At 41.8% G+C, this 17,878-nt stretch overlaps 1 protein-coding gene across 1 annotated transcript in view; it reads right to left on the minus strand.

Moving 5' to 3' along the window:
• Positions 1-10,115: 10,115 nt before the first annotated feature.
• The window catches only part of Itgb1 (integrin subunit beta 1), a 44,185-nt gene continuing 36,422 nt past the window's right edge, over positions 10,116-17,878 (minus strand). The window contains exons 15-16 of the mRNA XM_051201602.1: positions 17,555-17,721; positions 10,116-11,294 (exon numbers count right to left, since the gene is read on the minus strand). Of these exons, the coding sequence (XP_051057559.1) occupies positions 11,229-11,294; positions 17,555-17,721 (233 nt within the window). The 3' untranslated portion in view covers positions 10,116-11,228. The remainder of the gene's footprint in view (positions 11,295-17,554; positions 17,722-17,878) is intronic.

Consider the following 17,878-nt stretch of genomic DNA (forward strand, 5'->3'; position numbering starts at 1 on the left):
GAGTTTGATCCTATGTTAAAAAGCTTGGCAGTATCATTGGGGCCTGGGGATAGAAACAGGAGGATTTTCTGGGAGGCTGTGCACCAGGCTAGCTATAAAAACAATGCCAAGCTTTAGATTCTGTGAGAGACCTTGTCTTAGGGGAATAAGACAGATCTGATATCTGAGAAGAGCCAATATCATCCTCTAGCCTTCTCATGAAGGCACACCTGAACACATATATTCAAAAGCATACACCACACACACACACACACACACACACACACACACACACACACACACAAAGATGCATGATTATGTAACCCACTTAAAAAAATTAAAAACACAGATGGTGGACATGATAAACACAGAGGTTAAAACAACTGTCTTCAAGGAACTCAAGGGACCAAAAGAAAATGACCAAATTAAGGAAAATGGGATAGGCAAAGGGGAAGTGAAGGTAAAGGGAGGGGGAAATTCGTGGTCCTGTACCTAACAGTGCAGAAGAAATACTCAAACAGTAACTCCATTTCCATGGGGATCTGGCGCCCTCTCCTGGCATTTTTAGGTATCTGACACACTTGCATGCAGGGAAAATACTTAAAATTTATTTTTTTTTTTAAGAGGAAAAAAAAAAGTTGGCAACAGATTTTAATCGATATTGCTTTAATCCGTGGGGGCTGATTTTATTGCTATACTAGACTGGAGAGACCCAGTTTCATTTTTATGCATCCCTCTTTTCTCAACCCCATCCATCTACGGAACAGTGCCGCCATCATTTATTAGTGTCAAAATACCCTGGGTGGATTTGATCCTACCTTGGCCTCCCATTCCCTTGTTGCTGAACTGGGAAAGGCTTCCAGGCTCCATCCCTATTACTGGCCACACCAAAGATTAGGCTCTACCCTGGAGCATCTCCTTATCAGGAAATCCGTGCCCATGCAGCCTGTGCCTAAGACTCAATGTGTGTTCCTTCCTCGTGGATCAACTGTCCTTCAGGAGCCCTGAAGCAAAGGTTCAGCTGGCAGAACCGCACACTCCACAACCGGCAATGGAGTTATTCCTCCTCCACACAAGAGCCAGGCAAACTGCACTGCCTGAGACGCTGGAGGCATGTGCTGATCTTGACTCTGTGCCCTTGAAGCTGCCCTGCTCTGTCCTTTCTGAGTGTTGTTCCCTGGCTACTTCAACATGGTCCCAATATGTACCGCTGAAATTGGTCATCAGTTGGTGGAATTGTGTTCAGTGTTTAATGGGACAGTTTGCATTGTGCCTTGTGCCCAGAAGGGTAACACATACGCTGCTTTATTTAAAAGTTGGTCTTTGTGTCAGGCAAAGGTGGCAAACGCCTTTAATCTCAGCACTCTGGAGGCAAAGGCAGACAGATCTCTGTGAATTCGAGGCCAGCCTGGTCTACAGAGCAAGTTCCAGGACAGGCCCCAAAGCTACAGAGAACCCTATCTAAGGAAAAAAAAAAGAATCTTAACTACTTATTCCAATAGGAGAAAAGAGTGTGATAACTAAGCTACACAAAGTGGAATTGGGCTGAAGGAGTGCTCTAGGCTGAGTAGAATACAAACCAGACTTCTTAGAAACTATAGGAAAAGTTTGCTGCTCTAACAAATTAAAGTTTATGTTTGCTGAGAATGTTTCTGTAGAGATTCATTGACTAAGACTGTGCTAGTTAAGCCCCATCCCAACATCAAAGAACATGCCTCCACCAAGGGGAAAGAATGGGTAATGGCCACTATTAAGTCCTGGTTCTCTATCAGGAAGACTCAGGAAGAGATAGATCTGTCAAGCAGGCAGACTGGCCCTGGGTAACTGCTGTCCCCAAATAACAGCATTGCTCCACTTTCAAAATAATCACCACGATCTTTTGTGGTGTGAATTTTTCCACTTCGGACTGTTTCAGAGAGAGTTGCCATGGCATCTCTGCTGTGCAAATCTCCCATTTGTCCAAAATGACCCAGCCCGCAGTTTGTCTCTGTAGAACATGCTTAATTGCTCAGTGGTAGCCTGCAGCTGGGACCTAAAAGAGGTTTACAAATGACAGTGTCCATGAGATGTTATAGCCGAAGATCTAGGTCAGCTGCAGATGATTTCTGTGTGGGGTCAGTTTCTCTTTGAGCATTAGCCAAAACCTGATGAGTTTTTGAAGAGTTTTCCCCTGAGTGTCTCTAGAGCACATTTGGGGGGGGGGGGGAAGGACTTTACTAGCTGCCTCACTTCCACATAAAATCTTTATAGGGGTTGCATTAAATTGCTTGATTAACTTATGAGATAAGTGTCATCTTCATTAGTCCTTGATGTTATATTTTAGGAAAGAGAGAATAGGTTCAAGAGAAAGATAGTAAGTTGCACTATCCTTCCAGCAACAGATGAATGGCTGAAGCAGGCAGTATGGTAGTAAGAAAAGGATTCAGTGTGCAAAGTATCAACTTTGAAGTGTCTAAGAGAAAGGGGAAGCAGCCTTTGTTAATAGGGAAGAGGAACACATGTGACTCAGGCTACATTACATAGTCACTCTTTGGTCACTGGAGTAGAGCTTTAATAGTGTCTTACCTCTAAGATGGGACCATAGGCTGCCTTAGATCCCAGACAGCAGGGGAAGCTCTGAGTTCACACTGCTTATAGTGGCCAAGAGGTAGGTGTGTGTGTGTGTGTGTGTGTGTGTGTGTGTGTGTGTGTGTGTGTGTGTGTGTGCTCTAACATCTCCAGCTGTTATGTAAAGAAAAGCAGGAATCATTTTATAGGAAAGAAAATGAGTGGAGGGTCAAGGGATTAGTGAGCATCGAACTCAGTACCTAGCTGCTTACTGCTGGATTGAAATGTCTCCGGGTCAGAGGTTCCCCTCCACCACTCACAGTGGGTAGTCAGGTGGGCTTCAAGGCAGAAGCAGGCTCCTAAATCCCTGCATCATTGCCCACTTGTAGAACCACTTGGAATTGGGTTTATGACTGCACATGTTCATTGAGAAGAAGTTACAGAGGATAAACAGAAGCATTAACAGGCATCATCAAGAATGTCTGCAAGAGTTTAATTTAACAGCTTCCTGGAGGATATGTTTTAAATTTTCTAAAGTAGGTTCAAGGGGGCTGTGGGGAAAAGATCACAGACCTTGTCACAAGGATATTCTGTCATTAAGACTAATCCCAACTGAATGATTACACAGCTTTGGAATTCTGGCTAGGAAAACAGGCAGAAATCAGCAGGCAAGTTGTTGCTACAGTGGTTTTTTTATTGTTGTTTTGTCTCACTGTATAGACTAGGCCAGCCTCTAACTCGGTTACCCACCTACCTCAGTCACCCCTGTGCTGGGATTACAGGTGTGTGCCATCATACCTGGAAAACAGGCAAGATTTTAATCCTGGGCCACAGCCCACGATATTTTGTATGTGAAAGGGAAAGCATGTATCCCAGATAAATACCTCATAAAATATGCTCATTATAGAGGGATAATTCCTATTTGTAGTCAACTTGTGAATGGACAATATTTTTTGATACTGTCTAGTCCTTTTTTCTTTTTTTTTTTTTTTCTGAGAGAGCACTAAAAAACTGGTGATATGTTTGTAAATAAATAGGTGTTTCTTCTAAAATTTGTTGTCTGGGTTTTTGTTTTGTTTTTTGTTTTTATGTCTGGTGTGCTTAGCAGTCAAGCTAAATGGAAATATATAACCAGAAAGTGTGAGTGGGACTTAATGAGAAACAGTTTGACTGTCTGGGGCATAATCACCAGGTTTCTTTTTAATAGCTGTAGTATGTAAAGAAACAGAAGGATTAAAGAAGATACTTTATTTTCTTCAAAACCTTAGATTTGTTTTATTTTTACACTACATGTATGCCTGGAATCCACAGAGAATGAAGAGGGCACTGAATTCCCTGGAACTAATTACTGGTTTTTTTTTGAGAGGCACCATGTGGGTGCTAGAAACTGAGCCCGGGTCCTCTGGTAGCCATCTCTGAAGCCCCTAAATAAGATATTTGAGGGTGTTTATGGCATTAAAATATGGAGGAAATCTCAGCAAAGGTGAGCACTAACACACAAGAAAATGATCAGCCCTGAAGGATAAGCAAGCTTCCATGCATGGGTCCAGTATAAGTAATATTCTTCAGAAAGATTATTACCCAAGGCAGCTCAATGGCTCAGTGAATAATGGTGCTTGCCATGTAAGCCTGGCAACCTGAATTCAGTCCCCAACCCAAGTAAGGCAGGAGAAAAACAAATCCATTAAGTTTCCCCTGGCCTCCACAGGTGTACTGTGACACATGTACACATGCACATACACACACACATCATTCTCCACTCATGAACAATAATAAATAATTTCAAAGTTTTTTTTTTTAATATGATGAAGAACCCGAGGGTCTCAGTGCATCCGGTAAGTACCTAATTTTAGTTTTTCCTTTTCATTTAATCTTTGGTGAGGTATGACTCACATGGTAGTTTAAATGTAACTGACCCACATAAGCTCATAGGGAGTGGTGCTGTTAGGAGGTGTGGCTTTGTTGCAGTATGGCTTTGTTGGAGGAAGTATGTTACTATGGAGGTGGGTTTTGAGGTCTCATGTACGCTCAAGCCACATCCAATGTCTCAGACCATTTCCTGTTGTGTGCAGGATCCACTCAGCTCCTTCTCCAGCATCATGGGTGCCTGCATGTCACCATGGCCCACCATGACAATAATGGACTAAACCTCTGAAACTGCAAGCCACCCCAATTAAATGTTTTCCTTTATAAGAGTCGACATGGTCACGGTGTCTCTTCACAACAATAGAAACCCTAACTAAGACAAATGAAAAAGAAAAAAAAAGATGTACATAGTTAAGGTGCACTACAGGTTTTGATGTAGAGACACATTATCTAAATACACTACAACCAGGCTAACAGTTGTGTTTTGACATTTACTTTCTTGTAAGCATGTTCAGCTGCTGTTGAGTGGAGCTGTAATCTAGTTGGGTCCAGCATTGCTTAGCACCTGCTCCTCACCTGTGCCATTGTTCTGTCCATCCCTAAGAGCTGTTACAGGTACTCCATTTCTCTGTTTAACCCTGTCAGTTGCTGATGCTTACATCTGAGAGCTCTATTGTGTGATGTATGCATTTACAATTGTTAAATCCTCTTGATGAACTGGCCTATTTTTCACTGGGTGATGTTATTCCAGTTTTACCCTGAGAGACTCTTTTCTCTAGTGTTAGCACAGCCATTCTTGGTTTTCTATCCTTTTCCTTTCCTCCGTGTCTCGACCTGAAGTAACTCTTGGAAAAGCATGCACTTTGTTATAGACTGGTTTTATTTTTATTCATCCTGACAACCTCTACCTTTTAAAAAGCTTAACTCACTGACCAAGTAACTGATTAGAAAACAATTCTAATATTTCCCAATTTTTACACACACACACACACACACACACACACAGGTTTCATCCATTTCTGCCTCTTTTGGTGTTCAGTTCGCTGACTCCAATATACTCAAAGAATGACAACTGGCTCATTTGCTTCAAAGCTACTGACAAGGGGAAGGCAGCCCTAACCTCCAGGCAGTTTCAGGGTTACAGGCCCAAGTAAAATCAAATGTCTACCTATCCTGACAGAGCCAGTAGGAACCAGCTCAGAGTGAGCAGGCTTTCCAAGAAACACTAACAAGCTCCTAGAGAATCCATTTTGAGTCCCCGCCTGGCCACAGGGAGCTGTTTCTCTTCTCAATACACTTCACTTGGCTGCCTTCCTCTGTCCTGTCTCTCTCTATTCATCACGATCCTGAGTCCAGAAACTCTGGTCCACCTCAGGACACTGGGCAACCGAGAGCCTAACTGTGGAATGCCTCAGCCCTCTGCCATCATCACACACTTTAAAACATCCTCAAGAGCAGTTATGTCAAAAGTAGGAACGCCACTCTTCCAAGTAGAAACGGCGTTCAGCTCTTCACAGGTGAAACTCACAGTCTTCTTTCACCTGAGTTGTTTTCATTCAGGATGCTTCTGTTATCGTCACTGACTGCTGAGTCTCTCTGCACACTTCCGCTGGAACAGCCACTGGGCGATGTCACCATAAAGAGGACATTGCAAGTCACAATAGTGGAGTACACAGAAGGCATCAGTGTAGCTAAGAAGTGTTCCCATGATTGAGCTCACTCCACATGCCACCTTGACACTGGAGGTACACCAATGGGTCAGTAGGTGACTTACAGAGAACAGTCTATATGGTAAAGGAAAACCAGGACTTGAGTTGAAATACAACATATTTAAAGGACAGAATTAACCAGCAGATTAAATGCTAAGAGGGCAAATAAAGACATCTTCCCACGGGATTAAACAATGGAAGAGAATGAAGACCTTCACAATGTTCTATATATTTAATGTAAAGGACATGTGCATGCTATGCTGTGTGTGTGGAAGTCAGAGGACAACTTACAGCAGTCCGTTCTTCCCACTCCATGAGCTCTTAAGTATCAAACAGGGATGGCAGGGATGGCAACAAGCACTTTCACCCACTGAGATATATCATCAGCCCAACAAGTTTTGCGTGTACGTAGGTGTTAATGTATGTACATGTGTGGATATGTATACACTGTTGACAACAGGTTGATATCAGGGATCTTCCTCAATCATTCACCACTTTGTTTTGGTTTTTAATGTATGTCTATGCATGCCTGCCAAAGAGCCCAACAGAAAGAACTAGATTTCCCCAGGAACTGGAATTAGCCACAGCCTCCATGTGGGTGCAGAGAATTGAACCCTGATCCTCTGGAAAAGCAGTCAGTATTCTTAACCTCTGAGGCACCTTTCCAACCCCTCCACCTTAGTTTTGAAACAAGGTCTCTCGCTGAACTTGGAGCTTACTCATTTGCCTAGATTGGCCAGCCAATGAGGATCCTCCTGTCTCTATCTCCCCACTACCACAGCCAGATTTTGCACTTAATTTGGACTCTGTGTATCAAACTCATCTTCATCCTTGTGCAAGGAGCAATTTACCAACTGAGCCATCTTCCTAGTCCAACACATACAGTTTTGTTAGGGACATCAAGGAGGTTCAAGAGTGAACATGTAAAGATGACATACAGACAACTCTCCTAATCAACAGATGTCAATTTACAAACAATAAAATTCGTTAAACAAGTAATTCTGTAATTTTAGGTAAATGTGTGTTATGGAATTTCTGCCTCAATGATACAGAACCTGCCATCCCATAGTTCCCTAGTGCCTATCCTTCTCTGTCCTTAGCCCAAGTATGGTCACTATGGATGAGGCTTGTCCTTTCCTTGTAAATGAGTCACACAGAACTTTTAACGTGTCTGGCTCTGTGACTTAGGTGGTATTTTTAGATTAATCCATCCTGTTACACGTGTAGTTGTAGTTCACTCCTTCCTATAAGTTGTTCTCCACTTTGTTCAGTCAACATGGACAAGCATTTGAGTTGTTTCCTGTCCCTAGCCATCATGAACAAACTTGCTACATTAATAGAACAACTCTGTGTATGCATGTGCATGTGCTGCATATGGTCCCATTCAGCTGTCATTCTCCAGGCACCATTCATCTTGTATTTCTCAGAGTCTGTCACTGTCCTCAAACTCAACAATCAGGCAAGGCTGGGTGCTCATCAGGCTCCAGGGGTTGTCTCAGCTTCCCCAGGACTGGGATTACACAAGCATACCACCAAGCCCAGTTCTTATAAGTGGTGCTAGGGATAGAACTTAGACCCTCTACCCCCGGGCTGCAAAGATGGCTCAGAGGTTAAGAGCAATTGCTGCTCTTCTAGAGGTCCTGAGTTCAATTCCCAGCAACCACACGGTGGCTCACAATCACCCGTAATGAGATCTGGTGCCCTCTTCTGGCATGCAGGCATCATACATGCAGGCAGAACATTGTACACATAATAAATAAATCTTTTAAAAAAGAAAAACTTAAACCCTTGTGCTTTTATGACAAGGCTTTTACCCACTGAGCCATCTCCCCGGCTCTAAAATACTTTTTTTTTTTTTTTTTTGGGGTGGATACAAGTTTTCATTTCTCCTGGCTGAACCCCTGAACATATAGAATTGCTGACTAACACAATATCCAAAGCCAAGGCTACATCAGTTAATCCCCACCTTCTCCCAGGTATTCCCAATGGCCATGCCAGTTATCATATGTGAAGTCCTACATGCCCACACAATGACATACCACAAACAGCACTCAAATGTATTTTTAAGAAACAAATCAGAGCCACCTCACTGGTGTATCCCCACTCTAGACCAACACTGCTAGGCAGAGGAAGTACCCAGTGCCACTGACAACTCTCAACTGAGAAGGATGTGAGGACTGGCTGAGTCTGTGGAGAACCAGAGCTATGGGGAGATTGTATTACGGTGGCTCTGAGCCAGAATGCAACCACAGTGTAAACTGGGACCAGCCCAGATCCTAGTTCAAGCCCATCCCACAGGTGCCGTCTCACTATACAGCTACGCACTGTCCTTGACACGTAATGCTTTGCCTAGCCTTCTATCTCAAGGAAATTCATGAAGTAACACTTAGCAGAGGGACAGCAAAAATTTGAAAATGTGAGTGAACTTTTGAGTATGTTGATGAGTCTTAAAATGTGTTATTGCTTCCGGGCAGTGGTGGCTCACGCCTTTAACCCCAGCACTTGGGAGGCAGAGGCAGGCGGATCCACATGAGTTCAGGGCCAGTCTGGGCTACAGAGTGAGTTCCAGGACAACTACGGCTATTACAGAGAAAGCCTGGGGAGAGGAGGGGGGAGATGTGTTATTGCTGGAAAAATAAAAAGTACGTTAAGTACCTTACTGGCAAAGTTCTATGTCTTCCAACAGTGTCTATAAAGTCTCAATATGCAGTGTGTATATAAAATATGTAACTAAGTCTCTTAGATTATATTTCAAAATTGTCTATTTCAAGCCTAAAATGATACATATGTTAATATCCTTGCATACAGCCTATGAAATAGACAATAGCCAGAAAAAAATTTTTTTTCTTGTTTGCTATCAGATGTAATACAAAATGTTTTAGTGACCATTTCATCCTTAAAAACCAACATGTATGTGTTGCAGTAGTGCTACAGAAAACAAACTTCATTCTTATGGTATGAAGCAAGCTGCATTCTAGAAAAAAAAATGTACAAATCCTATTTATTATATAAAAGCACAAGGAACTTAGCTAGAGTAAGCAGGGGTATGAACAGCAGAACACAGGATCTACTGGGCAATACACAAGACATGGACAAGATAAAGACCTTCCTCATGGATCTTACAAACTACCATCAAATTTGTTTTAGTCAAAACTGGGAATCAAATTGAAGAGAGACAAATGAGAAGAATACCACTTAGCATAACTAACCAGTGTATCAGAAGCATTTTAAAGTTACATTAATTTGCTGTGTGCTGGAGGGGTGCATTTGTGAGTGCACATGTGTGTGCTCCTGAGTACATGCATGAGACAGATGACAACTTTTAGAATTCTGCTCTCTGCTTGTACTTCTTGGGTCCTGGGAATCGAGTTCAGGTCATCGGACCAGTCAGCAAGCACCTTTACCCCTAAGCCCTCAGTGGACCATGGTGGAAACTGCTAACCATCTCTTTTCTCACATCGCCCTGACATCTGCTGTATATCCAAGGAGGACAGACAGACAGACAGACTGACTGACAGACATACATACACACACTGCCATGTTAAACTTTTAAATGTATTACTATTGTGTGTGCATTTGGGGTGGGGCACACGTGGGCCACAGCACTTGTGTGGAGGTCAGATGGCAAATCTGTGGGTTGTTTCTCTACTTCACCCCGCATGGGTTCTAGGCCTGACCTCAGATCAGCAGCTGCATGGCAAAAGCTCTTCCCCACTCAGCCATCTTGCCAACCCAAGTTCTTTGAAATCTTACACAAGTGTTTTTATGGAAATAAAAACAAAAAAGCATGTAGTCTAAGATGGCATCCATAAAAAGTTCTGCTTAGTGTAAGAACGAGACATTTCCCAACTCAGAGGGAGGCACATGAAGTACAATCTGTTCTACCACCCACTCCCCATGTCTAAGAGAATCACTTCAACTCATTAAGTGGATTGAGACATGTTTCTCCTCAGGGTCTTTCACACATAACTACACAAAACTAACAAAAACATAGAGTCAAACAAAACAAACCACTTGTATTTTAGGCCTTTTTATTTTAATAAATAACTTCAGTTAATAGCATTGTCAAAATTAAAAGGCACTTAAAACAAGATTGTGACTAGTGTGAGACAGCAAGCGCAGAAGGGAAGGCGCGTGCCGTGCGTTCAGACGGCGGACAGTGGTTGAGTCATTGCTGAGGGGCCCTGGAGTGCCTGCAAGCAGCAGGACAGCCTAGAGTGTTTGTGAAAAGGCAAATGTACAGCCACGTAAATGAAAAGTAATGATAAAAAAAAAGTCTTAACCCCACATTGCAGACAGACACATTAAAAGATCAGGAGGTGACAAAAGAGCACCAGGAATTAAACAAAAAACAGAAAAGTAAAATAAACTCGGCGAAAAGGTTCCCGCTCAGCAAACGGTATGAAAATGATGGCCTTTATGTGAATAGTGCTAAGTCAGGGACTCTTTAGCAGAGTAGTTCCCAGGACTTGTATCCAAGCTTGGATTTATAAAGAGAAGGCATTAGAGTTACGGGATCAAGTAACTCACAATGGCACACAGGTTTTAAAGCTAAGTTTTTCCTTCCACCTCTCAGAATTTTCCCAATGGCCTTTGTAAATCAACTGTGTCAGAATTATTTTAACTAGAAACTGTCAGCACACTTGTCTTTCAGATGCATTATCCGGCATGCCCAGTGAGCAGCCAGCAGGCTGAAGCAGGGCCCGAGCCGGCAGCCAGAGTGTACCCTGGGCTCTGTAACCAGCCCTGGCCTCTCTGGACAGAGGAGAATCGGTGGCAATGCAGATACTCCTGATGCTGCTGCTTCAACTGTGGCCTGCATTCACCCTAGCAGTCTCACTTAATCCAATAAGAGCTTGATTCCATTGATCCGGGAGGAAGGGTTAAAAAGGCACACTGTGACCTCAGCTGACAAGGATAAAGATCCTTTCTCAAGTCTTCTGTCAGTCCCTGGCATGGATTATAACATTATTCTCAAAATAATAAAAAATTAAAAATTATACATATTGTACATTTCCCAAACCTGCATGTGAATAAACCCCTGGCCACAGAGCCCCAAAGCTACTCTACGTGACTAAGACGACACTGCTGTGAGCTCGGTGTTGCAAAAATCGGCCTGAGTAGGGCTCATTTTCCCTCATACTTCGGATTGACCACAGTTGTCACGGCACTCTTGTAAATAGGATTTTCACCCTAAAACAAACAAAAATCACCAGTTATTCTCTAAAAATCATGGTGCTCTAACACAAGATTAAAAGCTGCAGTTTTCCTAAGAAGCCACTTCCAATGTTCAGTGTCATGGTGTTTAGATGGCACAGATAATGTCTGACACAGCAGTGAGAGGACACCCTTGCCCCAGGAGTCTCGGGCTACTGGAATGTTGTGCTCTGACTCCAGCCCATCATCCCTGGAGAGATGCCTCACAAGTGGCTTCCACAGCTGCCATCAGAGCTCTGAAGGTCTGGTTCCCAACTTAAAGAAACACTGAGGACCTGACTCACACACCCTAATGCATAGAAGTACTTGCTAATAAATGGGGTGGCTGCCTTTGTCCCTGGGAGGAGCTGTGCTCTGGGATCTTCTACAAAACTGACTGATTTAGTGTTCTGGATATGTCTGCCAGTGTCACCCAAGGCACTGCAAAAATATGCTTAGAATGTTAAATAGTCACATTCTTCATGAAATTACTATTGTTCAATAGGAGATGTGATCAGTTTTAGTCTGAAGTGAGGATCACTGAGAATTCAGCAAGTAACTCAAAGCTACAAACATTTCTCAAGATTGAAAAACATACTGACTGCGGGTGTTTTAAGGAGAACAATAGGAATTGTACTTGTACAATCACAACTCTATCCTTGAGGACAGTACAGTATATAGAATTATATACATAACATGAGAACAATGCTAGAAAGGGAGATTAACATGAGAAGTTTGGAATACTTTCCAGGCAATGGTGGTGCACACCTTTAATGCCAGTACTCGGGAGACAGAGCAGGTAGAATTTGGGAGTTTGAGGCCAGCCTGGTTTACAGAGTGAGTTCCAGGACAGCCAAGGCTACACAGAGAAACCCTGTCTCAAAAGAAAGAAAGGGGGAAAAAAAAGAAAAAAAGAAAAAGAAAGAAAAGAAAAGAAAAAAGAAACTGACTACAAATAAATTATTGAAAAACATAGAAATATATACAAAGCCAAGGTATAGAGCAAAGAATGCCGCATCTAGGCAGAGATACATACAGTTCATACAACATACATAAAATATGTCCTGAAGGGCTGGGAATGGCAGAGACAAGAGAGTAAGGCAGTGTGGACTCAGCCCTGAAGGCAAGATCAGCATCTACCAAGAAGGCAGTCGGAACAGGACCAGACCTGATCACTTACTCCCATTCCTCAAAACATGACTTTTCCGAGCACAGAGGATCTGTGCTGGGATGCCGGTTAGTTTTGTCAACTTGACACAAACTAAGGTCTCCTTGGGTGAGAGAACTTTAGTTAAGGAACCGCTTCCATCATACTGGCCTGTGAGCATGTCTTTGGGGCATTTTCATGATTTCTAACTAGTGTAGAAGGGCCCAGCCCACTGTGGATGGTGGGACCCCTGGCCAGGTAGGCCTGGGCTGTATAAGAAAGGTAGCTGAGTGGGTGGGGAATGGGATGGGAGGGGGGCCAGAGGACATGGGAAGGAGGGAGGGACAGGGAACTGGAATCGATATGTAAAATAAGAAAAAAATTACAAAAAGAAAAAAAAAAAAAAAAAGGTAGCTGAACAAGCCAGAGAAAGTATGCCAGTATACAGCAGAGAGAGTCATCTCCAGGTTCCTGCCTGAGTTTCTGCTTTGGCTTCCCTTGATGATGGATGTGACCTGTGACCCTTGTTTCTCTAAGGTGGTTCAGGTCACAGTGTTTATCATAGCAATAGACTGCAAACCAGAATAGACAGTTAATGTCAACTGTCCATTTAATGACATCTCACATCACGTGGTAGACAGGCCTCTGGCCATGTCTGTAGAGGATTATCTTGATTAAGCTAATTAAGATGGGTTGCCCACTGTGGGCAGAATAATTTCCTGATCTTGAATAGTGTATAAAATGAGAAAGTAAGCTGAGCCCCAGCATCTGTCACTCTGCTTTGTGACTCAGATACGATCTGACCAAGGTCCAACTGCTGTGACTTGTCCTCCACTGTGACAGACTGTACCCTCCAATCGGGAGCCAGAGGAAAGCTTTTCTTCATTGAGGCGCTCATGTCAGTGTATTTAGAGCAACAGAAAAGTAAGTAATACAAGATCCCTCCAACAAACACCTTCTTACACTGAAAAAACTGCTCAGACTCTCAACTCCTCAGCTCAAGGGCTGGCCGGAACAAGCACACCACTTCACAGGCTCACAACACCCCCTCCTTCAGGAAGAGGCTGCCTGCCTTCTTGGAAACTCACTGCTTCCATCTGGGTGTGACACGGGACCTGCTGCCTTTTCAAATATACCAGGCTTTTAAACTGCCATTTAATCGTGTTTGTGTTTATGCATTTAACATAATCTAATATTTAGTGCTTAAGGATTATAAGGGAGCAAACCAGAAAGTAAAATGTAAAAAAATTCAATTTTTATGTCATGGAGTCTAAAGTGGAATTTATATGGAAAAACTTACCTTTAGAGAAGTCTGCTTTGCCATACACAAACATTTATATTTATTATTTTTCAAAGTTCAATCAAACAAAAGTTTAACATGCAAGTTAGAGATAAAATTAAACTCACTATGTGTATTAGGCATCAGTTTAAATGGAGGTAAACTAAAGTAATTCAGATTAGTCTGGTCACTCAGGGCATAGCCCTTGCCCCAAGAAGCCAAAGCATATTTGCCTCTCAAGTGAAGGCTATCCTCTGCAGTGAGTCCTTTGTCTATTATGAGCAGCTGACAGTGGGAGCTGTAACTGTCTCTGTACATGGTATATGAGGTGTGCAATGTGAACTGGGAGGCTTGTAATCCACAGCAGGGAAGAACAGACCTGATCATTTTTTCAGGGTCCCAACATGGCAGTCTAACATGAGCACAAAATTACAGTGTCTGCTAATGTTATAAGTAATTACTGGTAGGAAACCTTGATCCTGTATCACAAAATTGTTTTTGTGATTTTTTTTTCTGACTTAACTCTCGTTAATTCTTATTGTTAATTTCTACTATAATTTTTATTAAGAAAACATCTTAGGATATATAATCTATACCCATAAATTTCCTTACATTTCAATAATATGTAAATAAAAACTTTAAATCCCTTGCTTTTTTTTAATTATTTGAAATGCTTATTTTGGCTGAAGAAAGTACACTATGGCCAAAGATTAAATCAAGAATGTATACAATAAGTATAAATAGTAACTACTGATTATTTAATCAAAGTGCCAGTAAATGTACAGAAGGGCAAATATTCACCTCAGTATTACAAGTGAAAAATTCTTCTGTGAGAAGTAGGTATATGAAATTATTAATACCTGACTGTTTCCACAAAGGAAAGAAATAAAATAAAACCCAGTAATTTCACTAGCTAACCAGTTTTCCAGCAATAATTCCATTCCTTCTGCCAAGTGTCAGGTGAAAGTGAAAAAAATGCATCAAGAAACTAACCTTTACATAAAACTTACTTAGATGTAAAAGAGATCCAGCAAGCCATGATTTCTAGTACTACTGCTACATCCTGTGTCCCTTAAACATACAAAATATTCCCATATTTGGAGCTTTCTACAGTCCATTTTCATTAACTGACTGACTCATGACCGAGTAATTACAGGGCTGGGGATAGAACCACAGGCCTCCCACAACACATCCTCCAGCCCTTCAATTTTGCTTTCAGGGTCTGCTAACAAAGAAACCATAACAGCAGGGCTGAATTCTGTGCAGAAAAGTGATTCCCCATTATATTTGTCCAACAGCATTACCCCAAGTCACCAGTGTCAAAACGGGCAGCTCCATAAAGCGCTCAACTTCTTCCTAACCAGGTGACGTTTGCCTAAAAAATGTGATTGCTAACCTGCAGGTAGAGGACAGGAAAGTAAGTGCTGGAATCTGACAGGATAGTCTCATGTCACTAATCCTGTGTGAACTTGGCTTCTCTGCTTTAGTCTTCTCTTACATAAAACAGGAATAAAGATAGTCCCCACTATTCTCATGACTAACAAAGAATACAGGGTACGGAGACCCATTCCTGAAACACAGGAGAACCCTGTAGCTGTTACCAACATTGTCTGTGTCTATAGAAACTGGAGATAAAAAAAAAAAAAAAAAAAAAACATGAATCCTCCCAGGCTCTATCCAATATATGAGAAAAGAATTTGATGCTAAATGTAATCCTTTCTTATGGGAGAGTTTTTTTTGGGGGGGTTTTTAAAAATATTTTATGTATATGAGTGCTCTATCTGCATATACGACTTTATTCCTATAGATCCCACTATAGATGGTTGTGAGCCACTTTGTGGTTGCTGGGAATTGAATTTGGACCTCTGAAAGAGCAAGAGCAAACAGTGTTCTCTACTGCTGAGCCATTTCTCCAGCCCAGGGAAAGTCTTAAGAAAGAAAAAAAAAAAAAAGAAAAGAAAAAGAAAAACCCAGGTGGATCTCTGTGAGTTCAAGTCCTGCCTGGTCTACATAGCAAGTTCCAGGATAGCCAGGGCTACAGAGTAAGACCTTGACTCAAGCAAAAAACAAAGTAAAAAAATAAGCAAAAAAAAAAAAAAAAAAAAAAAAAATTCAATTTTATACTTGAAAGTCAGAACCATTTAATAACTAATAAGAGCCAGGCAGTGGTAGCATATGCCTTTGATACCAGCACTAGGGAGACAAAATACAGGTGGATCTCTGTGAATTCCAAGACAGGCTCCAAAGCTACACAGAGAAAGCCTGTCTTAAAAAACCAAATAAACAAATAAATAAAATAAGTAAGAAACACAACAGTATTCTGCTTCACAGTGGAATTCCCACATAATCAAGAACTTAAAAGTCCCAGAATCTTTCTAGAGTGGATAATATGAATTGTAATTATGAACAATACAAACACTATACTATGGTTTTACCCTTGGTTTTGTCACTTTGATTTCACACTCAATTAGTTTCACTATTCAATCCAGCAGGTAATTTATTATGTGACAATTTTCTAGACAGGACTGTATCAGAGATTAGGTGGAATGTAGTCCCACTGCTTCACACAGCCACCCCACATGACAGTTGACAGCATTACCCTCCCTGCTGGAGAGGTGAGGTGACAGAGCTCAGGGATGCTCTGCTCACTAAGCAAAGGGGCTAGGGCTGTCCAGAGCTGCCTGGCTGCAGCGCATTCTCTCTCTCCACCACAAGGGGGCTGCTCTATACCTTGTTGTTGGTAAAGTTCTCCCAAGCACTAAGTTAACATGAGAGAAGCCACAGACAGCCATATAAACAAAGCCAAACAAGAACAGCAGTAGTGCTGAGAGACACACAGTGCAGTAAAAAAAAAAAAAAGACAGAGGTTCACATGCAAGGATAGAAAGTGAAAGGAAATACGAACGGCAACTCAGAGACCAGCTTTACGTCCATAGTTTGGATTCTTGAAATTATTAATAGGACTCTTGTAAATCGGATTTTCTTGCTAAAGTGAAAGAAACAATTTCAAGTGATTTCATCAGAAAGAAAATTGGTATGAATAGTGTATAAGCACCATAAAACGGAATTCTGTTTCTATTCTAATTCGATTCTGAAATTTCTAAATTTTAAAAAGCCCAACCTAACTGTAGAAAAGACATGTGACTACTTCTATTTACAATTTAAGAATACTGGAGACATCATCTCCTTGTGTCAAAGTGTGAACAAATAAAGGCCACATTTAGCCAACCACCCCACTCCATTCTGAAAGCACTGAATCAGCACTTGCCAGTCAAAGCCTGTGTTCCTATTAGGCAAATTTTACAGAGATGCAGTCCTTAAGTTCAGGTCAAGTTTTTCCAAATGCACAAACCCATGTACTACAGAGCTCATCTCAAGAAGGCCCCACGTATCCCACCCCGCCTTCTGGTCAGCCCTCCCATCATTCTAGCCTCAGAACCACTGATCTGGTTGTGCTTCCCAGCAGTCACATGAAGAGAATCACACTGAGTGTATGTAGTTGGGAGGAGGAGAGGAGACTCTTTCTTTAGTGTAGCATGAGACACTGGTGATAACATCATTTAAGACCCTGCTCTTAGATAAATGAGACAGCACATTCACAATCAGACCTATTAAAGAACTAAGAACACTGGCCACAATATACAGAGTATGTATCTTCATAAATGTTTTACTGCAATAGCAGGCTTCTAGTTGTCAGCAAATGCAAGCTCTCTGAATAATAAGCTTTGGGGAATGAAATATTTAAAGAGGACTTTAGAGGTCAGTCTCACCAGTAAAGTTACATATATTCCATGAGCCAACCTACTTCTCAGTGGATGTTTCATAACTTACCGTGTCCCATTTGGCATTCATTTTCTCCTTTTCAAATTTAGCAAATTCCCTTCTGTCATGGATTATCATTAAAAGCTTCCAAATAAGCAGCAAGGCAAGGCCAATGAGAACAATCCCAGCAACCACACCTGCTACAATTGGAATGATGTCAGGACCAGAAGGACAGTCTGCAAGTGAAAAGGTTAAAGGTAAATATACAAGGCCTAAGTATACACAGTAACATAACCACAAAGAGCTTAGCAGGAACTTACAAAATTAATAGAGTACTAAAAACTCAAAAGAAACTGCACACTATCCCCAAAACCTATCTAAAAGCTACTAGGT

Source organism: Phodopus roborovskii, unplaced genomic scaffold (genome assembly GCF_943737965.1).
Source record: "Phodopus roborovskii unplaced genomic scaffold, PHOROB, whole genome shotgun sequence".
In the NCBI taxonomy this organism is placed as follows: Eukaryota; Metazoa; Chordata; class Mammalia; order Rodentia; family Cricetidae; genus Phodopus; species Phodopus roborovskii.